The sequence below is a fragment of the Eutrigla gurnardus genome, assembly GCF_963514095.1.
Source record: "Eutrigla gurnardus genome assembly, chromosome: 12".
In the NCBI taxonomy this organism is placed as follows: Eukaryota; Metazoa; Chordata; class Actinopteri; order Perciformes; family Triglidae; genus Eutrigla; species Eutrigla gurnardus.
Genome location: NC_139926.1, coordinates 20,044,112 through 20,068,015, shown reverse-complemented (window position 1 = coordinate 20,068,015; position 23,904 = coordinate 20,044,112). Strand labels below are relative to the sequence as shown.

The following is a 23,904-nucleotide window of genomic DNA, read 5'->3' as shown; positions in this document are numbered from 1 at the left end:
TTTGAACCCTTTCTCCAAGCATTAGACTGTTTCTGAAATAAATTGATTGTTTTTTAATAAAGTATTTGAGGTTTAGTTACAGTGAAGTACTACTGCCTTTCCATAATGTTTTGGAGACTTGTAAGATGTTAAAAAGAAAAAAAGAATGGTCCAAATAGACAGGGTCACGCTCCAAATCAATCAACTCTAAAAAAAAACCCATCCCCCGTGTTAAAAAGCCCAAGAACAGATAACCTGCATGACATCACCTGGGGTTATTTTTGTCAGACTGGCTAAAATTCCTCCAGGGTGAGACCCTGTGTACCCGTGGCCCACACCATCATCTGTTAGCACTGTTAGCTGCTAGCCACCGGCTCAGCTTTCCCCATGGTGAGAGCCTTGTGGAGCAAAGCCCTCCATCATAGATTTATAATCTCTGAGTTTCTAATTTAGCACCTTTTTAAAAGAGCAACCACTTGAATTTACATGATCCACAAATCCCAAATGTCATGTTACAATTACATGTTTGATTGCAGTACTTTTATATCATTGTTCAAAAATGCAATATTTAAAGGGACAGATCATTTAATACCATGACATTGAAAGAAGTAAATCCTCATATCCCACCCCAACACATGAACCATTCAGTGGTTACATTTGGTTTAATTCATGTTTACCTTTGGTGTGTGTTTTTCCTCTCATGTGTGTGATCACCATTAACACAATCAGTCATTTCCCGTTGTTTTTTGTTTTTCTCCCGGCTGATACCGTGTCTGTCTTTGAGGTCACCTGTACAGGATTTCTCGTGGTCCAGGAGGGAGGAAGGACATGTTTGTGCGCTCTCCGAGGAGGAGCCTGCTGGTTGACTTCCAGTAGCTGCCTGGCCACCGCCTTCTTTCTGCTCCCCCTCTCCCTCCCTCCCTCCCTCCCTCCTCCTCCTCCTCAGCCGCTACTGCAGCAGCGAGCATCCCGGTGCCTCCCGGATCCATGAAGAAAGCTCCCCTGCACGGCACGTCCCCCGCCACGATGGGCCGCAAGCTATACACTGCGTTGATGTGTTGATATCGAGATATTTCAGTCATCAAATATGAATCATGCGTTTGATATTTCTGGCCACTTTGCTCGTCAGCATCCTTTCGCCTTGGCTTCATCCATCACTAGCGTCGTCCGGTATGTATCGCAATAGCCCACTGGCTGTTTGTGTGTGTGTGTGTGTGTGTGTGTGTGTGTGGTGACTTTCATCTAATTAAAAACACCTTTCACTTTCTGTGTTGGACTTAAAACACCGTATCCGATGATGTAGACTGCAGGTGCACATCCTCGTGTTTTGCCCCTCTATTTGATTAATATGCGGCGTCTCCAGCGTGATGGTGCATGAAGCAGACTACAGCTTCTCAGCACCTTTTGTGCAGCTTATCAAAAAAAATAGTGCTCTTTATTATGTATGAGCACCGCATTTGAATTAACTCCTTCACTTCAAGAGCACGCTTTTATCTGCTATTGCTGTCTCTATGGGTTCACATTGCATAATGCACATTGCATGTATCCATCATGGTGCAGAGTTTTTTTTTTTTTTTTTTTTTTTTTTAACACCACTTTGAGCAATGAGCACATCAAAAGTACCTTTCAATGAAACAAACCTATTTATAATCTGCCTTCCATGTCAGCCTGTATGTGGTTGTCACTGTCGGACTGCGTTCGACCAAATCTTTCTGAACTGTGTGCCAAAGAATCGCAATGAAGCTGTGGCCACTTGCCTCGGTATTATCAATGCGTTTCATGAATAAAGGATGACAGCTGGCTCTGTGTGTGTGTGTGTGTATATGTGTGTGTCAGGTTTTTCATGTCCGTGCGGTGGGAATTGTCTTGCAGCTTCTCGAGGAGTAGAGGACGAGGTTGAGAGGGACGCAGTGCCAGCCCTGCTGAAGCAACAGGCAACTGCAGCACCTGCTACAGACAACACAACACGCCATGCGATAGAGCATGTGATCACCTACCCCTCGCGGTTGATCTACTACCTGAACGAGGACTTGGAGAGCACCTACCATGACCTGGACACCCGGGCCAAGCACCAAGCCACGGACGGGCAGGTAAGCCGGCGTCGAGCAGGGATGGGTGAGGGCGATACTGGGAAGTTATTCCCCAGAAATACCTTTGTGATCAATTGTAGTCCCTTTACAGCATGCATGCGTGGTCAATGCGATGAAGTTTAAACCCTGATTAAGGCTCGTATCAAACCTTAACGCCTTCTTTAATGTCATTTTACGGCACGGTGTCAAACAAAGCAAAGACGCCCATCACACACAGCACATTAACAGATGCTTTATGCGTTTAAGAACTGGAGTGACGCCAGAGCGGCCATGCTGAAGGAAGCTTTTTTTTTCGTCTCTCCCAGTATACCCACTGTGCATTACCATCTGCCATTAATCCACCACATCTGTTATTTATGCACTGTGCTGTAGAGGATGTTGAAGGTGGACTCTAGAGGATTTAATGATCGTAGAAAACTATAATCTCATAGTTGTGCATCATCTGCTGCGACAACTCTTTTCTACCTTTTACAGGCGGTCCACCTCGCCCAGGCAAGTTTCCAGCTCGAGGCATTTGGCTCCAGATTTGCTCTGGATCTGTCATTGAACACGTAAGTCCCTCTCATCCCATCCAAATACAGCAGTTCACGTTAGCTCAGAACGATTGATCGTACGGCTATATGCAGCTGCTCTGGTCGTTCAAAGGAAATGTCCAGATGTTCTCAGGGGGGCTTCTTTCTGTGTTTACTTTTCAGTCGGACTCAAAGACAAGATTGTGAAATTATTGATTGTCTGAATCTCTGCAACCGAGGAGGCGAGTGCAAAGTTGTTACAAGTCATAGAGTCACAGTTGACCACGTTGACAGGAGATACACCAGGTTGAAATAAACCAGAATTTGCCTTTAACCATAACAAACGTCTTGACTTTTTGGGTGATTTGTTCTTCTTACAGTATCTACTGTCAAGGTCATGTTGAAAATTGCAGAATATCAGTATTTGTGTTCATCCAGCGGTTAAAGAGGAGCTGTGGAAACCTTCCTGCCACATACATATCCTGTAGAAAACTCTATTGGAAAGCTGGGATTTAGGGTTTTATTTCTGAATGCAGGGCTTTTTTATGTGTACGTATTTAAATGTAGGCCTAAAGAAATATAAACGTGCACTGTAAGCTGTACTGTGAAACGTTGAACAAGAATATAATTAGTTAAAATGAATATTGGATATCACTAAAACAAGGCAAACTGTGTCATAGCGGGGACCAAATTGACAACACTTATGATTCCCGTCCGTAGACGACTGTTTGTAAATGGTACGCACTATTATACGTCAGATCAGTGATTAATGCAGCGTCAGTTGACGATAATTTAATCGGGGGGGGGAAACTGTAATTGAATAGGTCTGCACGCTAGTTTCCAGAAGCCTAGTTTTTCCAGAGTGCTAAAAGCAATCTTAGTTCAGCTGCCAGGCGGACTGTTTAAGAAAATGAGTCGGTAAACCAACGTCTCTCCGTCTTCAATGGCGACTTAATTGGTTTGCATCTGAATCAGCAGAGAGACGGAGACTCTGTGGTCTGTGATCACTGTCCCATTTGGAGCCACGAGGCTCCGGACACTCAATGATATTGATTTACTGCCTTCACAAAGTTGCCGGTCTACATGTGTGAAGGCTCAGTGTGCATGTGAACAAGGATTTCAAAATGCAGATTGAAATCCAGTTGGCTTGATGTGATTTGAAGTTGGATTCTGTAATATATATATATATCACATAATATTCCCATTTGATATCGCCTGCATGGCTGAGTGCTATTAGATGCACATTTGGATCGCTATTATTCAATCTCTGGTTACTTAAGAGAGTAATTTCCTCACTTTAGCAAAACAAAATACTTTTTTTCCCCCCCCTTAATAATTGCGAAAAGCATTACCAGCCATCAAATCCAATGCTGCTGAAAGTGCCGATTTCAGCAGCTATTTGCAGTGAATTGTGCGCGTCTCGTTGTGCGACTGTACAAGGTCAGATCATATAGAAGAGACTCCAGGAATTATGAATTTTCTATTGAGCTCTATGCTGTCAGGAGATCATATATCCGATTGTGGCTACTGGAGAGTCGATGCTCGTGTATCAGGAAGGCCAATGGGAGAGTCATCCCCCGCCATGCTACCTCCAACGCTTCTGTCTTTCTTCACTCCAAATTGAATATATTCAGTGAGGTTTTGTGGGAATGAAAAAGGTGAAATATTGTCCGACTTTGTGTTTTGTGTGCATGTATTATATAGTGCCGAGGCAGACACGGGAGGAATTGAACTCTTCAGCCTGTCGTTCCCAGCTCAATCGCACGTCATGTTTAAAAGATGTTGCCCGGTGCATTATCATCAGGCATTCAGGAACCGCCACATAATACAGCCGCAGCACTTTCACAGCAGCGGTATGGAGACTTCAAAGCGTGACCTTGATTCCCAGCTGCTTGCCTGTTCCGTAGGTTATCTGTGAGATACATGAGCTAACTTCGGTGTAGGCCTTTTTTTTTTTGTGTGTGTGTGTGTGAGAACAGGGGTTTGAATTCTGCTTGGTGTCGTAGCTGCGACAGCGCTGATCTAAATATAGATACGGTCTGCAACCTGCCAATGGGCGCTACTTTATCCGCTCACCTCTTACTGTACCTCGGACTGCAAAACAAGGGAGGAGGTGAAGATGTTTTTTTTCCCAGTTCATGTAAATGATATAGGAATATAGAATTAAAATGTGAGTGAGAAAAGTGGGTATGTTTAGTGCTGCTCCTTATTTGTTTAGGCTGTTAATTTGTGAGGTATGAACAGTTATGACAGGTGTCACTACAGCGTGCAAAGCTGCATTTGATCTGGCGCCAGGCGTAAGAGCTTCCTGCAGTTTTTAGTTGTTTTTTTTTTTGGTCCTCCCTCTCTGCTTCGCCCCTGTCTCGCTTCCCTGCTGCTGCTGCTGCTGCTGCTGCTGCATTGTGGCACTCAGTGAACTGAGAGACCCCGGGACAGGACTCCCTTCTCATGAACTCCACACTTTCACTCACAGTGCCTTTGCCCCTGCATGCTCCGCAGTGCCACCCTCACGTGCAGACACACACACACACACACACACATATACAAACACCAAGAGTGTGGCCCCACTCTCCTCATCCTGCCTCCATCCACCCCGCTATTTATAGCCCCTCACTCAGGAATCTCTCAACTCTCCTCTCATAATGGTGCACTTCCTGCTCACATGGCGCTGAGCATCACTCAAAAGTGTCATCGCTGCCGGTGTGAGCAGACTACATCCTTCACTTCCATCTTTTTCTCCTTTTTTTTAATTCTGCTGCGAAGCCACTACGTGCCCACGGAGAGGAGGAGGATTTTTTTTAAATATATATTTTTGCAAGGGTTATTCAGAAAGAAGAGAAAAAAAGTGCCACTGTGGCAGAAATTGCAGTCTCTTGAAGTCAGCTGTCAGCTAACAGACTGAGTGTGTGCTATGGTGAGGGACGCTGACTCAGATAGCGGGAAGTGCCGGTAGGACCGTTGTGTTAAAGGTAAAGTCGAGGCCTCGTAATCGTTTACCACATTAGACATCATTGGCTGCTTTTCAGACGGCGTTTCTTGTTTCGGTTCCTGTAATTTGTGCTGTTTCTCAAAAAGTGATCTAATTTTGGGAGATATGAGGAAGAGCCACGATTGAACCACAGTGGACATACTCATGTTTTGCATATGAACTCATGTAGTTTCAGGATGAGTGTTTTAGATCTTCTGTTAAGCTGGGATAACTTAAAGCCTAAACTACGAGTAACTGTGCATTTATTTATTGGAGTACATGCATCCTACTGTTTCCTGAGGGAAGGCAACATTTAACATATCCTCTGCACTTTGGAGATGCCATGTGAGTGTTTGTCCAGCTGCAGCGGTGACGAGTGTTCTTTTTTAAACACCGACCGAAGCTCTATTCACCGCTAGTTGAAAACCACAATGTGAGTCAGAGAAAGCAAAGGCAGAGATGTTTTTTTTTTTTTTTTGTCTCTGCATCAAATCCACCTTAACCAACTGCAATCTCTGTTGTTTTTTTGTTTTTTTTTACAGTGACTTGCTGTCTTCAGATTATGTCGAAATCCACTATGAGGCGGGCAAACCTGTCCTTTCAAAGGTAACATCTTCTCTAGTTGTGACTCAAATGTTACGGGACACATGTGCTCCGTGTTTCCTTCAGCCGCTGTTTTTATTTTGTACAGTCATGCAGACTTATGATACGTCTGAACTTTAGGAAATGGGCTTTTAAACAAAAACACAGAAACAACAGATGTGAGTGATGTTCTGTAAATCAGTTTGCTTGTTGTCTGCAAATCGGTAATTAAATTACATGTGACATTGTAACTGTCATGTGTCATCTATAATATTGCAGTTACTCGAAGAAATGTGCTCTAATGAGAAAGAACAAAATGAGATAGATAGATAGATAGATAGATAGATAGATAGATAGATAGATAGATAGATAGATAGATAGATAGATAGATAGATAGATGGATAGATAGATAGATAGATAGATAGATAGATAGATAGATAGATAGATAGATAGATAGATAGATAGATAGATAGATAGATAGATAGATAGATAGATAGATAGATAGATAGATAGATAGATAGATAGATAGATAGATAGATAGATAGATAGATAGATAGGTTGGAAATGAGAGCTGGTTCAGGCTGCTGCTGCTGCTGCTGCTGATTCAGGCACAGGGCTGGGCATACTGTAGCTGAATCAGCAGGGTTTTGCTCTCCTGCAGCCTCCTGCTGGAGCTCTGGTCACATGACGAGGGAGAGAAAGCCCTCTGCAGTATCAGTGCAGCGTGGGATGGGTGAAGGGAAAGAGAGACAGACAGAGAGAGAGAGAGGGGGGGTAAACGTCCTCTGCTCACCCTGGATCTGACAGCTGAGTCACAGATAGTGCCGGTGCCCACCTTGTTTAACTACACATCTTAACAAGCAAAGACCTCCTGCAGAAATGCAGACAAGCCGCTAACCTCCTCTGATGATGTTAGTAATAAATGACACACGCACCAACGGGGAATCTGAGTCATCATCCGTCAATGTGTGCACATTGCTGTGTGTCGTGCTGCTTCGGTGGCCGTGATGCTGCATTTAGCGCTGTGTCTTGTCCCCTCAGGGCGGTGAGCACTGTTACTACCATGGCCAGGTGAGAGGGAACAACAACTCCCATGTGGCCTTATCTACCTGCAACGGGCTGCAGTAAGTGAACGGCGGGGTTGTGTGCAACCCCCTTTGTCGTGCGCAGAATAATTCTGGATACACTCATCTCTGCTCCTCAGCTCCTATTGACTCAGTATCGACTGCCTTCTCTCTCTTTTTCTACCCTCTCCGCGCGGCAGCGGGATGTTTGACGACGGAGTCTATGTGTATCTAATTGAGCCCTTACAGCAGACTCATCCAATCGTAAGTTATTCCCGTCACAGAGATCCGAAAAACGTGTGTATGACAAAAGGGTCTCGCCTTCACCTCACTTGCACAACACCCTCAGCTGTTTACTGGTGTTTAGGATGACCTCATCACCCCAAGGACAGTCCCATTTTAAATGGGGATGAACACTGAAGCGCTGCTCAGCAAAGTAATCGAGTACATTGGCTTATGTTCTGTCATTCAGTCTTATTTCATCGTTTTTTGTTGTTGTTAGTAGAAGTAGTAATACTGAACAATATGGTTCAAAGCGATATTCAATATTAATTAAAACATATTTATAATTTTTATATGCATTATAATATAAAATGTTTATGTAAAATCACATCAAATGCTCCACATGTGTAAAGCAGCAGCTTGTTGTTAGTTTAGACTTTCTCAAACACATTTATTTAGACCGCAGACATCCGTGCGACATCATTCGATCGTATCTTCACAAAGCTATTCTGCTGAATGCCATAAAAGGGACAGTTTGACGTTCTGTGAAATAGGCTTGTTTGCCGAGAGTTAGCTGAGAGGATTGATGCCGCTCTAATCTGTGAAGTAGCGCTCACGGCTGCGAATACTTGTTCTCACCCCGGCAGGATACAGCAGCGAGGCCTCACAAACTAAGAAGAACAACCTCCCTCCACTGGAACAATGATTCAGAGGAAGAGGGTGGGTGTTTCCATCCATGTGTCATCCAACAATTTACATAACCACCTCCATCGGGCCTCCACCTCTGACCGTTGCCACACCCTGACACTACCTTCCTCTTACATGTGTTCACCACAAAGTACACAAGTGCGGCCGCAAGTAGTGATTCCCGGGGTTTGTACTAATATACTAATCCCAATGGTCCCTACACTCTAACATTTCATAAAATGTCATTTGGATTCGTCAGAAAGTGAACACACTTGAGTGTACTGTGCCCGAAATAGAAGTTGTTTTCATATTTTCATGATGCAGGAAGTGCTGCACCCACTTCTACCATTTTGCCAAGTTTAATGTCTCTGCTCTCGTCCGCTTAATTTAACACAGTTCTTAATGGGACATTCAGGGAAGTAATTTAGCATTTTCTGGGCGAATAAAACATAAGAAAAAAAGGAAAACACATCCATGTGGGCCTTGACCTCAGGAAGGAGGCAAACCCTTCCCAGTTGTAAATTTGTTGAAGTGTCACTGTTTCCTTGTGTGTGTTCACAGTTGAGGAGGAGGAGGAGCAGCTCTTCTCGGAGCTCGATGACTTGTCCTGGCTTAAGCGCAGGAAAAAGCGAGCAGTAAGTCTCTGATCTCAACTCTCCAAAGTAATCCGACGAACACTAGTTCACCCGCCCTCCACTTGTAACACAATTCATTTAACAACCTTGCATCAGAGGCTATGTTCAAAGTCGAACACGTGGACATGATGGAACAATAAAAAAACACACTTCCTGATCGTTGCCGGCTGTTTTTTATTTTTGCAGATGCCTCGCAGTGTATTTGAGGAGATGAAGTATTTGGAGATCATGATTGTCAGCGACCACAGTATGGTATGTTCTCAAAAAAAAACTCATTCATATTTCAGATCTTCTCTGCTTTCTTTCCCCCCCACAAGAGGGTGCAGCGAATGGAGCAGCGTCACATCACTGCAGCTTATTTGTCTTTGTTCTCTTTTCTTTGTGCCTGCAGTACAAACGACACAAGACCAAGCAGCACACCAAGAATTTTGCCAAGTCAGTCGTGAATTTTGTCGACGCTGTGAGTAAAGTTACCCTGCGTGTGTGTGTGTGTGTGTGTGTGTGTGTGTTTTCCATAGATTTTACATACCTAAAACATACGTACAATTAGTTTTGTATTACTAAGTCTAGCTGCGTGGCTCTTTGAACGGCAACGTCAGTCCATCCACCGCTGTTGGTCCAGACTGAAAGATCTCCACAGCTGTTGGATGGATTGCCGTGACTTTTTGATGGTCCCCAGAGGATGAATCCTAACTAGAAAATGCATTACCTGCAGAAAAATGCATGCGAGTGCTGAAAGGTAAAAATATATTGCAAAGCATTGCACAAAATGCACGTTAAAGTCCAAATGCATTTGACTGCACTGCTGAGAAACCTGGAATTTGAAATGATCAGAAAACGCGAGAGTTGTACATTTCTAGATAAGTTATCAACTTAGTAGTAGTCATAGTAGGAACAGTAGTAGTGGTAGTAGTAGTGTCCTGTACATTATCTCTACACCTCCAAGATGGATTGATACAACGTTGTACAGTCATAACGCCAAAGCATTAACCCTAATGACTTCATTATCCTCTAAGTCCACCAGCAGCTACAACAAGACAACATCTGAGTCTGTTCATTATGTAGAGTGCAAACAAACAAATGTTAGCATGCTAACATGCTACACAAATATAGTAAACATACGACAACAGTGTATTTGCATTGTTACGTTATTGACGTACGTTAGCATTTAGCTCAAAGCTTAGCGGTGCTTATTTAGAGCCTCAAAGTGCTGGAAGACTTACATATAACTGAGGTAAAAGTAGCAATACCACTCTGTAAAAGAGACTCTGTTACAAGTCCTACATACTAACAGTTAAAGTACACGTATTAATCACAAAATGTACTGAATGTATTCAAGTAAGTAAAAGTACTTGTTGGGCAGAATGAGACCTGATCAGAGGGTTAAATTATTGTAAAAGTCAATGTTGCAGCTGGTGGAGGTGGAGCACATTTTAACTACAATTCATATAATTTTCTTTAAATGAATCACATGTTTTGTTTGTAAAATCCTGATGTGTAAAGTAACTCCAGTTGTCGGATAAATGTATTGAGGTAAAAAATGAAAGTACAGTTGTGGAGAAGAACTGTAAAGTCACATAGCATTGAAGTTATCAAGTAAAGTAAAAGTACATGTAAATAGCATAGACTTGATCGAGGCTGTAGAATCTTAATCTTGTTCCTTGTTGTTTGAGTACAGCACATTATAACATTACACCCATGACACGGTAACCTATATGTTGCATAACACTGAGGCATTGAGACAATGGTAACATGTCCTTACATTGTGCACCTATTGATTTATCACTCAGTACAGCTGAAGACCTCCTTGTGTGTCATAATGCAGCACATCTCCGTGATCCCCAGTCGGCCCCATAGTCGTCTTATTGTTCCGTCCTGATGGAATTGTGTTAGTTTGCTCTCGTCTTGTGCATTGACGCTCCCTTGTCCCCCCCCAACCCCCCCAGTGTGCTGCATCCCCTCATCTGTCCTCCTCACACAGCACAGCTTCAAATTCACACCCAGTGTTGTTCTCCTCTCCCTGTGCTGTTGCTGCTGTCTCTCTCTCTCTGTCTCTCTTTCTTTCTTCCTCCCATTCACTGCACGCTTCAATGGCAGATCTTCAAAGAGCAGCTCCACACGCGCGTGGTGCTCGTTGCTGTGGAGATCTGGACGGACAAGGACCAGATCCCCATCAGCGTGAGGCCGCTGGAGATGCTGCGGGATTTCGCCAAATACCGTCAGCAGAGCATCAAGCACCATACCGACGCCGTGCACCTCTTCTCGTAAGTCGCCGTCACTCTTTGGTGCATCTTATTTATTAATATGGGGTTGTTTTTCAGCATTTTCTTGAATTTTGTATGCGTTATTTATTGTGATAGAAGTGTATTTTGTTTTAATATATAAATAAGCATAGAAAATAATAATAAAGATAACTTCTGCCGCTTAAACAGACATTATTTCTATGCAGCCTGGTTCAAACTTTGACCATGTTCTCATCATTTTCTCTGTGTAACTTCCTGGCATTGAAACAACACTGTTCCTCATCCTATCCTCTGTGGTAATCATATCTTTCATGTCTGCCTCCTTGTTTTCCATCGTTTTCGTAGAAACGTGACCTTCCACTACCGCAGAAGCAGCGCGGCATACTTTGGAGGCATGTGCTCTGTGAGCCGAGGAGTAGGGGTCAATGAGGTCAGATTTGCCGTCTATTCCTCATCTTTCAATGGAATAATATCGTGATTAAAAATCATATATTGAGATATCGCAATACGCAATAACGTAAGCACATACTGTAGGAATGTCATGTGAAGGGTACAGTTGTGTTTATACATCACCACAAACGGGATCAACTCAATTTTATTCACAGTGTCACATCACAACAGAAGTTATCTCAGGACACATTGAGCAGCGTTACATCGGCAACCTTCCAGTCACAACTTCCCCAACATTTAAGCTCCATTAACCCACAATAGTGACACAGCTCAGCATGGGGTTCTCCCTCTCTCTCCCTATAATGTGTCACGGTCCACGTGGGACTCAAATGATGGTTAGAATAAACTTCTGTGTGCACCCGAGAAGTCTGCTTATGAATCCCAGAGTGTAGTTAAATCAAAGTGTTGTCCTGATCTAATTACTCTGTATTTGTTTATTTATTCCTCTTTTTTTCTACTCTGTGATTCCCTTGATTTTGCACCAAAGTCCTTAATTAAATGAGAGAATTTGATCTGATTTTTTTGGTTTGTCAAATATTTTACACAGTATACAACAATAGGCTTCTAAACTATTTATGTTTGTATTGAATTTCCAGACGTCATGCTATATCTATATATAAAATGACCTTTTTTTGAGCATGCTGCCCAGCCCTTAGCATCACTCTGCATCACAGAGAGTAATCTCTGGTCTCTGCTGTGTCCACAGTACGGCACCAGCTGGTCCATGGCGGCGTCTCTCTCCCAGAGCCTGGCTCAGAACCTGGGCATCCAATGGGACCCAGCATCCAGGAGAAGTACACATGAAACACAAGTTTACACTGAACTTAGGGAGAAATGTCACAATCACAATGTTCAGATAACTGAAATGAAACTTTTACCCTAAATTACTGTGGAAAAATTAATGTTTTAACTAAAATGGATTTAGACTTTGGCTGTTCTTTACCCACTTTTAAAAAATGTTTAGTAATTCACAGTAAAACTGTCCACAGAGAAGGCTGTGGTTCGACCTGATTAATCCAAGAAATGCTCTTTAAAAAAACCACGTCGCCTTTGAATTTTGCGCTTTGAGCATCAGAAAACGCTCCATTACATTGGCATGGCAGCTTAAATCTTACAACTAAAACTGTGTGATACCTCGAGGCATTCGTAGGATAATAGTTGTTTTGAGTTTTATTCTATAAGTATGACATTTTTACTATAATCTACATTTGAAAGCAACTTTATCATTTAGAGCAGGAGAAAAATGCCTTTTGACTGAACCAAACTGTCTCTTGTCAACTCCGATCTCAGAAGTGACAGATGAAGTAATGCACTGATTGTCCTGGAACAAAAAGTAGTTTTCCACTCAGGCTGGAGAAGGATGATTTATGCCATTAGCTTTAAGATCACAGTGCTTAATGAGGCAAAGCCAGAGTCGCGCAGCTGCCGTGTTTGAAGCTCAGCCATCAGAGAGATTATTTTTACGGTCCCCAAAACTGGCCGAGCTCGAGGAGAGCTTGAGAGTATGTCGGTGAAAAAAAACAGAGTTGTTCAGCTGAAAGCTTTGGAAAAATCAGGTGCTAAATCCTGTAATTAATTCTCTTTGGGATGATGAAGCAGCGTCGTGTTCGCATATTGTCTTTGAACACTCGAAGACCTTTCTCTCCGTCCCTCTCACCCTCCGTCTCTGTGGATCTGCTGTCTTCTCCTCTCTGTTTGCAGAGGAATGCGGTTGTGTTGACTCGTGGACTGGCTGCATAATGGAGGACACTGGGTAATGTCCCCCCCCCCCACACACACACACACACACACACACACAGAAGAGAGAGACGGATGCTTTCTTATGGTTTTGCCCTCATTAATAAATCAGAATCTCTTTCACGGTACATTAAGGCATTTCATTGCTACTTTTTTTCCATCATAGCAATTCATTGTTGTATTTGCAGGTGCCATGTTGTGTTTTTGTCTGCTCCCATTACTGTTCTGTTTTTTTATTTCCTGGGCATGGCTGACTCAGGAACAAGGTGCACCTACAATTCAGGATAGCAAATGAACCAGTATCTCAATTTGACATCATTTTAATGTAAAATGATTCATGCTTTGATCTGCAAGTCTGCAAGGTTTCAAATGTCTTATGAAGAATTGAGTTTAGCTTCTTTAGAAGGTACTAAAAATACTTGTCTTGTTATCTTTCCTGCTGAAGGCAGTAAGGGTCCTTCTGCGATGTTTTTGCAAAAGTGGGATCGTTTTTTTTAGAAAAAACTTCACCTGCTTATCCAGTTCCAAGTTGCATTAATTAAATGAATTGTATTATTTGGAATTATTGGTTATATATTGCCAGGAAGTACTGAAAAATAAGTTCATACTTTGGTGGTAAGATTGTGAAACAGACATTTAACTCTCATCAGTGTGGAGGATGTGTGGACATAATACAGCAAACACTAAATATGTCACTATCAGTAGTATTTAAAAAGGCAAGCAGCGTGCGCTCTAATTGGGAGTGTGTGTCTCATCGCACACATGGTGATCTCCATAGCACCGCGCTTCCATCACTCCGGTGAATTCACACTCTACTCTCTCTCTGCAGGGTCCAACACCCACGGAGATTCTCCAAATGCAGCATCTCCGACTACAAGGAGTTCCTTTTGAAAGGCGGTGGCTCCTGTTTGTTTAACAGGCCGACCAAGGTGAGATGCTCACAGCCCCGCCCCCTCACCTCTCATGCATCACACACACACACACACACACACACACACACACTCTTTACACTCTCCCGTCTTCTTCCGTTAGCTGTTCGAGGCGACAGAATGCGGTAATGGGTTTGTGGAAGTGGGAGAAGAGTGCGACTGCGGAGCGAGAGCCGTGAGTTTCTTCTTCTTCTTCTTCCCTCAGAGTGTCAGGTCAGTTTGTTGTCGTCGGGTTCATTCAGATGGATGAAGCTCTTTGCCCCCGTTTATTTGCAGGAGTGTTACAAGGAATGCTGCAAGAAGTGCTCCCTCGCCAACGGGGCTCACTGCAGCGACGGCCCGTGCTGCAATAACACGTGTCTGGTACGAGTTTGGCCCTTTTTACTTGACATTTTCCCAGCACAGGATATTTATTTATACCTCTGACTTTTTATATTCTCTCCATTTTTCTTGTCAGTTTTACCCACGAGGCTACAGCTGCCGCTATGCTGTGAACGACTGCGATATCTCGGAGACCTGCTCCGGGGACTCTGGACAGGTGTTCTTGTGTTGCCACATTAGTGTTTTCAGGTTTCTAACTGTTCCGTCTTTGCGTGTTTAAGATCATGTGCGTGGCTAAGAAGAAGTCTTGTGTGTGTGACTGTTCACAGTGTCCGCCCAACCTTCATAAACAAGACGGTTACTACTGCCAGGTAAACCAGGTAGGCAGGCCGGTGATATGAGAACATGCATCACAATCAGGTGTTCTGGCTGAGAATGTATTTATTCTTTATGATTCTCTATCCGTCTGAAGGGACGCTGCTACAACGGAGAGTGCAAGACCAGAGAAAGCCAGTGTAAATACATCTGGGGGTCAAGTAAGAGTACTATTCCTTTGGCTGACATTAGCTCGTATTAGCGTGAGTGTCGGTGTGTCATCGGACGGACAGGCCGTGTCAGAAGAGCCTCGCTGCAGTCGGCGGCGCTTTGCAGTTCACGCCTCCTCTCTTTCCCCTCAGAGGCCGGAGGCTCGGAGAAGTTCTGCTACGAGAAGCTGAACACGGAGGGCACGGAGAAGGGCAACTGTGGAAAGGATGGAGACAAATGGATCCAGTGTAGCAAACAGTGAGTTTCACACAGCATGACACGACTTTATTTTTATACACAGAGGCAGGACTTTACTTTCTTCCCCTTGTTGTCTAAAAATGACATCAAAGTGGATTGATGTCGACCAATAGAGAGCGATAGAGAGCACTCTACTCTAATCTGAGCCCGTACACGTGCAGTTGGTTCTTTCTTGTCTCCAGCTTTGCAACTTTTTATTTATTTGCAGCATGAAAATACATTTAAAAGAGTACTTCATACTTAAAATTAGCATTTGTATATCGATTGCTCACCATGTGTTACCTTGAATTATTGAAGAAACCTTTTTTTTTTTCATGCCACTCATGCAAATCTCAGCTCTTTTAAATCAAGACTGAAGACTTTGCCGCTGCCTTTCAGTAAACAATACTATCTGTTGACTTCTTATACTGCACTGTAATTTCTATTCCTTGATATTCTTGCTTTTATTTCTTTATTTTTTACATTTTTAAATGTTTTATTTTATTTTATTGGCTTGTTTTAATGCTTTTTCTCCAATGCGTGTGTCATGTAAAGCACTTTGACTTGCCCTGTTGTTGAAAGGTGCTGTACAAATACAATTGCCTTGCCTACAGTGAAAGGAAAATCCAAAACATGGAGTAAATACCTAATGAACTGCAGTAAATGGAAGGTGAAACAATAAAACATCTGTATACATACTACTTGTGCAGTATAATCCAAGTCTCATTCATCCAGTCACATGCTTCCATCTCGTGTTCCTGCAGGGACGCTGCAAGTCTGTGCTTGAGGTGGCAGTGAGGGAAGAGTTAGGAAGATTTAAGCAAAAATGCATGTGTTTGGAAAACGAGACCTGGGTAATATTGCAAGTTGTGTGAGAGTATGTAAAGGGGATGTAGTTTTATCGTTCGGCTGTGGTTAAACGTGGCCTCCGTTTACTTCGATTCATCAAGGATTTACTCTTTGGATTCTTCATTCACTGAGGAGTCATGCGAGGAAAAAAAACATTTCTTCAAGAATTCAAGGTAACACGGGTATGAAATTGATATACAAATGGTCATTTTAGGGGTGAAGTATTCCTTTTAATGGCTGACTGTGGGGGCGACTGTTGTGTCAAGTCAGTAGTTTAAGAAACGTTCACCAAAGTGCTTTAAAGAGAAACTTAAAAATCCCATTAAATAATTCCAATGAAGATAAATAACTGTAACAGAAGCCAACATCGAGGCATTAATCAGGACTCAAACACGGGATTGAAGGTGATGGTACACGACGGTTGGCATCTCTACAGACTTGTCTGCGTTGTGTTTTTCAGCGATGTGTTCTGCGGTTACCTTTTGTGCTCCAACATCGGCCGCAACCCACGCATCGGCATGATGAAAGGAGAAATCACGCCGGCCTCCTTCAACCATCAAGGCAGACTGGTAGACTGCAGGTAAACACATGTATACTATTTGATAGTCCTTCTTGTGTCGTTTTGGTTTAATCTTCCACATATGAGTTTTTTTGCTTCTCCCCTCCCTCCCTCCTCCCCTCACAGCGGGGGCCACGTCCTTCTGGATGATGAGACTGATTTAGGCTATGTGGAGGATGGGACGCCCTGTGGGCCGTCGATGATGTGCCTTGACCACAAGTGTCTGCCCATCCAGTCACTCAACATGAGCACCTGCCCTAGTGGACCGAATGGACAGGTGTGCTCTGCCCATGGGGTGAGTCCTGCTGTAGACCGGCCCACGGTCTACGCTTTGCTCTTTGTGGTCTAGCAAGGCTGCACTTAATCACTGAAGACGGCTCTACAATAAACCATAGAACCAGTTTTTTTTTGTAGAAGTAAACGTTTTTTGCATATTTATTTATTTTTATAAAAACTTGAAAAATAAAAAAAAGTGAGAAATACAAACATTCAAATACAATACAATAAAACTGTATTACAAGAAAAAATATTTAATAAAAGCAAGTCTACAGACTGCTTAAAAACCAGATTCTAAAGATGTAAGTCTTGAGATATTTCTTATAGTGTTTTCAATCACTCTGGCTGATTAGGCCTCCATCTACTATGACATCACCAAACTCAGCGAGGTGTAAAGCTACAAATGTTGTGCTTCATACAGTCATTGTTGTGTAATTCAATCAATTAAATTAAGTTCTGCCCTGCTATTGTTCGCACAATTAAACCATCTTTACAAAGCAGCCGACCTGTTAGAAATGAGATAATCTAGATCAGTTTCCATCATCTTCACCAACCTTTTACATGTAGTTAGTTCTATGTTGAAGCCTGTGCTGTGGATGAACGATGGAGACGGTTTCCTAGAAGCATCTCAGCGTCGGCAGCTTTTTTTTATTTATAGCTCTTACGTTCCCCCTCGTCACCTCATGTATTTTTGTCTGGTCTGTGCAGGTGTGCAACAACGAAGCCACTTGCACGTGCGACACCACCTGGGCAGGGACAGACTGTAGCATGCCTGACCCGCCCAAAGAGCCTGAGGCCACTCAGGACGAAGGACCCAAGGGTCGGTTTCCTCCTCTTTCAACCCTCTGGTGTTTCCCATAGAACGAATAACGCACACGTTTTAATGTACACTGATTTTGATTTTAGCCAAGATTCACACTGACTTTCTGTACTGTATGCATTGTTCTGCAATATTGCGGTGTCATCCGAGTTAGACCTGAGTCAGCACACGGTTTCACAGGTGCACTGGGGTCGTAAAAGACTTCCCATGTAAGACGGCGACTGAAGGAGAGTTAAAAAAAAAAGAAAAAAGAAGAAGAAGAAGAAGCAGTGCCACATTTGTTGTATGAACACACAGTTCAGCTCTGCACCTGAATACTTTGACCACATGGTGGGGGGTGGGGGGGACGGGGGAGGCGGTTAAGGGGGTGGGAACCGTGTCACTTCATCCATGACTGAAGCAGAAGCCTGCTGTTTGTGTTTGACAGGGTGGTAATAATGCTCCTTTTCCCTCTGCACAGTGAGCGTGGCCACTAACAGGCTGATAGGGGCAGTAGCAGGGACCATTCTGGCCCTGGGGGTGATTTTTGGAGGCACAGGGTGGGGAATAGAGTAAGCATCTTTAACCCTTTCACAGCTCTTCCTCTCATAGTGGTGCCTCAGTGTGCGGGCGGTCTCGTGAGCCGGCCTGAGCCCGTGTGTGCGTCCCGGTGGCTTTGTGTTTTCTTGTGTGTTGGTGATGACCATATAATTGTCACGTGATTGGATGTTTTCAGTGTTGTGTGATTGATTGATGGATTCCCCCTCCTCCTCCCCCTCCCTCCTCCTCATCCTCCTCCTCTCCTACCACTTCCTGTTGTTCCCCATTACTACAAGCCTCTCTCTTCATCCTCCCTCTCCTCCTCGTCCCTTTTCTTTCTCTTATTCTTAGTCGTTATGTGGTTGCTCCTGTGATCCTCTCCTTTCTGGGGCATGTGGGGCATTTAGACAGAAAACAGTCCTTTTGAAGTGTCCAGTTAGTGACCTGGCTTGTCAGTCAGTGGTAGGCTGTGTGGTGACTGGGACCCCTAAAAGCCTTTTTTTCCCCTACTGCTCATACTGCAGACCACATATACACATCACATGTCGATCTCTGTTGAATTAAACCTTTACAGTGATGGATACTCAGGGTCTTCTGCACGACCTTAACACACAAACCACTGATAAACCACACGCTCAGCTGACACCAGATACATGTAAAAAAAAAAAAAAATCCCAGGGCTTCTACATCATTATCTTCATGTTACACACCAGCGGGGGCATGCAAACTAAGATTCAGTCATCTTACTGTAACAGTACTTATGGTTATGTTTTCTGTTCCATGTGAAATCGTCATTGTATAGTTACATGTCATTGACACAGTAAGTGAGTATAGAAACTCATGTCTTTTTCCCCCCATAACCCTTTACAGGTCCTAGTGCCACCAATCTAATAATAGGCTCCATCGCCGGAGCCATCCTTGTGGCTGCCATAGTGCTGGGGGGGACTGGATGGGGCTTTAAGTAAGCAACACGCCGCATGACTCTACTGCTCTGACTCTAGCATCCCTGCTGCTTCTAGACACCAGGGTTTGAGCTCCTGCTACAGAATATGGACCCCAGGCTGGACAAAAACACGCTAACACGCATCCCAACGGCTTCATCCAGCGTTTGTTGGAGAAGAGGATGTAGAGGGTAATTTGGAGAGAGACTGGGCTCCATGTGGGGCTCGTCTGTTGATCTGTAGCAGAACCTCAAACTGATTGGACGGGCAGAGCTCAATGATGGACATGCATGTTCAGTCCTGATCACAGAGGGGAAAGAATACTTTTAATAGTTAAAAAGCTTGTGTATGCTTGTATTTTTTTTAGTCTTATCCCCCCTCTGATGTCCAAAGATAGGCCTCTAATATCTGTGCAGTCAGGAAATGTACTTTATTGTACGATAGATGAGTAAGTTCCAATCTACTGCTAATGATGTCTTGAGCAACAGGGGTGTTACACATTTTAATCTAAATAGGCCTTTTAAAAAAAGAATAATAACTGAGAAATACAATCCTGCAGCCACCAAAGCATGCCAGGTAGCCGAGCATCATGGTTGTCACCAGAAAGAAGAGAAAAAAAACAAAGAAAAACATTTCTGCATGTTGACTTGTTGATTTTGGAGGAGGTCGGTTCATTGCACAAAGGCTGAGCCAAACCCACAATGATTTGGTCCGGGGTTGCCATGCTCTCATCACGTCCACGTCTTCTCCCCAGTCCGTTACTTGTTTGAGGGTGAGACTTTAAATGGAGTGGTGAGAGCGACAGGCAGACAGAGAGACACAGACAGAGAGAGAGAAAAGACAGAAGCCAGGACCCTTTTTGTTGGCCGCAGCCTTTGTGCCGTGGCTGGCCACACCCCACCTCAGACGGCCAGGCTCCGCCCTAGAGCAGAGCAGGACTCTCGGACCCCGCCCACACCAGCTGCCATTGCTGCCTGCTTCACAGACCTGGTACAGACACGGCGCATTGCACTGCATGACCTTCACGCACAACAATAGTGCCACCTCCAACCGGCCCACTATTAGAACCGGTGCATGACAGAGTGGTAGAAGCCCCACAGCAAGCCACAGTACGGGGAGGTTTATGCATCACTCCTGTTGTCGTAGTCGTTGTTGTCCCACTGTCGTGGTAGTAGTTATTGTCGCTGCAACCGCTGTGGTCATTGTTTATGTGGTTGTCTCCTCTTTCCCTCCTCTCTATAGAGTATATTTTATGTTAGCTCTTTTCCTCCCAGATGGTTATGTTTTGAGTGGAACTAATGTCTTTCCCTTCAAAACTGGTAATGAGACATGTCTCCTACACTCCTTCACCTCTGAACTGATGTTTGCACGCGCAGGCCGCTCGACGCTTCGCCTGCAAGAAGGCAGCAGGGGGCATTTATATTCACACCAGCTCTTTTGAAAGTAGACTTTTTGTATTATTTTGCTCAATAAACTGGGTGTTTCCACTTAGGTCAATTCTGCCCAGTGTCACAAAAACATGTTGGAATCCAGAAAAGAAATCGGGAAGGTTTGTGAATATAAATACCTCCGACTACCTCTTTGCAGTCAAGGCCAGACTGGCTCAACATGGACCAGCTTTTCCTCACTTCAGTGTCTTCAGCATTTACTCTGTAACCACGGAGATAATCTCTGATTTGCCGGTCTTGAATATAACAACAGTTAAAAGATAGTTTTTTTTCCCTTAAACACTGAGGATGTGAGTGCGGTCGCTTGTCCAGGTTGCACTAGCTGTGTTTGCGGGATGCGATCGCTGCACACACTGACTGCTGTTTTCTTGTCTCCGTTTAAGAAATGTGAAGAAACGGCGGTATGACCCCAACGCCTCAGCCATTTAACCCAAGGAGAGGATGGCAATCACACGACGGACTCCTCCAAGGCTTCCTTAGTTGGCTACCTGACAGCTGGACTGCACTTATTGCTGCTGATCTTTGGCATTAGATTTACTTGAAAAAGACATAGTGGACATTTTAACAAATTCCATCGTAGTGATGTTAGAAATGCAGCCTTTTCAACTCCACTTCACCCATGTAACAACCCCCTCCCCCCCCCCCCCCACGCCCACCCTGATCTCTAGAGTGACAGAGCTCCTCTTCCATCCTTTAGTGCCAGTGCACAGGCGTTCAGGCGGAATCCACACCACTCTCTCACCTGGCATGATTATCCACACAAAAAGCGTGCTGCTTGCTGGCCCCCCCCCCTGGCATGAAGAGCCCTTTCTGCAGGGCTCTGCATGGCTACGAATATATTGCAAAAAGAAAAACAAAAAAAAACATACAGTAAGGGAAAAAAACTGATTTATCAAATGCAGGAGATATCCTGGTTAAAAAACCGAACCCAGCGGGAAAGCCGGTGAAAGCTCCTGTACTTCACGTTTTAGGTGCTGTAGAGGATTAGGGAGGCTGCATGCGAGGAGGACCCATGAGGGCAGTGCAGACCACATAGTGAATGCACACACACACACAAAATGTACATAAATAAGGAGTTCAGGTTTGGAACAGCATATTTTACAAGGACATCAACTGCTTCTGTTTTTTTTTTTTTTTTTTTAATTTTTTTTTTTAAATCTTAGCATGTCGTATAGCGGGTGTTTTTGCTAATGTTAATGAACAAAAACAAACATTTGGACCAAAATTGTAATCACACACTGCACAGCCCTGCTGCGATCGTCCGGGTGGAGGTCAAAGGTTAGATTCAGCGGACAGAGTAGCCGCGGTGGTCGAGGAGAAGCACGTCAGTTCTAGAGTGAGTCGGACTGATCTCGCATCAGTTTAACGTCACAACACACACACACACACACCTCCCCACACACCCCTCCCCTCCCCTCGAGTTTCTTCAACAGTGACTCAAAAGCCAAAGAACCAATCACTTGAACATATGGATGTTGTTGCACACAGAGCACTTTCCCCTCTGTCTGCAGCCAGTGGTGCCTCTCCTTCTGCTGAGGGCATGGAGTCTGTCCAGGCAGGCGCTCACTTGTCCAGCCAGGTTTCACATAACAGTCCTCATCAACACCCACTATACCCGCTTAACCTTTTTGCTCTCATCAACTCTTAGTAGGAATCAATTTCAGCTCTACTGGTAACGCTGCATGCATTCACTATAGTGGGCTTATAATTCTATATGGGAGTCCCCAGAATCCGCAAGAAAAATACGCTACAAAAGATAAGGTGCATGTCGACGAACAAAAAAAAAAAAAACATTTAACTTTTATTTACTATGCAAAGAGAGATATTGCACAAACGTATGGGTATAACGATATCAATGTAGACATGGAATTACAAAAAAAACCTTCTGCTAATCAGCTAATCTTTTGTATTTGGCCACTCCCACGTCTCGTTTCACTTCGCTTCTACGTACTCAAACTATGAATGGACGAACAGGAAAACAACAACAACAACAACAGTGAATTCATATTTCCAATGAAAAGCAAGAGAGCACCCTTTTACATTTGTGGTAACAAAAAATCATTTTTGTGCGTTTTTTCATCCGGTCTGATATTTTTAATCTCAAACATCTACACACAAACACACACACACACATATACACATACACACACATGTACACAAACACACTGTATGGTGCCTGTACATATCGAGGCCTGAACAGTTTCCTTGTGCAGGGCTATTATTTCCAGTCCAGCTGATAGTTGGTGTGTTCCAGGTGCTGCCATAGCACTGGCATCGTTGCAATCCTCCATGTTACTCATCATCCGGTGTCCCTCTCTCACTGCATCATGTACAGTTGGACCGATGAATAAACTAATGACAAATTTTATCCCAGCGTTTGTGTGTTTTACCTGCCGAAAATCATCACTGAAGTTTTTCTTTTTTAATTTAATTTTATTGCCTTTAGTATCACATTATCTACAGGGTCGCCTATAGAGTTGGAATAATTTATAAATGTCTTGTCTTTTATAGCGCCAAACAAATGTTATGCATTAATTAATTTAACCTGGGTCATTGGGACACATAATGTAATCATCGCACCTGTCAAACATGATTACTGATGCATTCAAATAAACAGACGATTGTGTCTGAAAACAAAATATTCCAACTTCATGGGCAACATATGCTGTGTGTGTGTGTGTGTGTGTGTGTGTGTGTGTGTGTGTGTGTGTGTGTGTGTGTGTGTGTGTGTGTGTGTGTGTATATGTGTGTATATATATATATATATATATGACTGACATTTGAAGACAGCAACTCAGTAGAGCTGACAGAATGATTAACACTCTGAGTCAGTGTCATTTGAGGCCTTTTATCCTTTTAGGGTATTATTAACAATTACATTTTCACAAGATAAATGTATTTATTAAGTACAGAAAATGTGAAGAAGTGTGATGCACTGATTATTTTGGTCAACAGCTGCACACCCCCTAAAGCTGGCTGACTAATTACGGTTGTCTCCTTTACCCATGGTCACTTTTCATGAACCAAACGGGCTGACCCAACTGTGGTTGCACCTGAGGGTGATCTCACCTCCTCAGAAGAGCTCTGGGGCAGAAGGGACAGATTTGGGGCTCGGTAATCATTTCTCAGCTGAGAGCTCCTGTAAGTCTCCACACCTGTGTTACCGGCCGACGTAGTTCTGCTTCAGTGAGGTCAGATCATTTCTGACTGACGATTACTACACTATTACTAATACTGCTGTCTGTTCATCACTAGACAGATGTAACGGCCAAGATATTGTGTGAGAAGAAATATTTTTATGCATAATATCA

At 43.6% G+C, this 23,904-nt stretch overlaps 1 protein-coding gene across 4 annotated transcripts; it reads left to right on the top strand.

The window, feature by feature from the left end:
- The first annotated feature begins 795 nt into the window (after positions 1–795).
- Positions 796–22,961, top strand: adam23b (ADAM metallopeptidase domain 23b). 4 transcript variants are annotated; one of them, XM_084022610.1, is made up of 27 exons: positions 797–1,149; positions 1,852–2,069; positions 2,544–2,620; positions 6,092–6,155; positions 7,173–7,255; positions 7,396–7,459; positions 8,065–8,137; positions 8,666–8,739; positions 8,926–8,991; positions 9,131–9,199; positions 10,837–11,003; positions 11,328–11,412; positions 12,139–12,226; positions 13,134–13,185; positions 13,999–14,098; positions 14,202–14,273; positions 14,375–14,461; positions 14,556–14,636; positions 14,749–14,799; positions 14,892–14,955; positions 15,097–15,202; positions 16,491–16,610; positions 16,716–16,884; positions 17,574–17,685; positions 18,146–18,236; positions 19,075–19,165; positions 20,977–21,018. In XM_084022610.1, exons 1-26 carry the CDS (start codon positions 1,074–1,076, stop codon positions 19,079–19,081), a joined length of 2,316 nt encoding a protein of 771 aa, XP_083878736.1. In that variant the 5' UTR covers positions 797–1,073; the 3' UTR covers positions 19,082–19,165; positions 20,977–21,018. The 4 variants fall into 4 exon arrangements, with proteins under 4 accessions (XP_083878735.1, XP_083878736.1, XP_083878737.1 ...); XM_084022609.1 differs by lacking the exon at positions 19,075–19,165 and having other exon boundaries at positions 796–1,149; positions 20,977–22,961; XM_084022608.1 differs by lacking the exon at positions 18,146–18,236 and having other exon boundaries at positions 805–1,149; positions 20,977–22,961.
- Positions 22,962–23,904: the final 943 nt, after the last annotated feature.

Bases quoted from the DNA above. Each gene is read 5' to 3' on its own strand.
- adam23b (XM_084022609.1), top strand. From the start codon at position 1,074: ATGCGTTTGATATTTCTGGCCACTTTGCTCGTCAGCATCCTTTCGCCT. The intron at 14,637-14,748 runs GTGTTCTTGTGT...GACTGTTCACAG, and splicing joins GCTCCGGGGACTCTGGACAG to TGTCCGCCCAACCTTCATAA. The intron at 16,611-16,715 runs GTAAACACATGT...CTCCCCTCACAG, and splicing joins GGCAGACTGGTAGACTGCAG to CGGGGGCCACGTCCTTCTGG.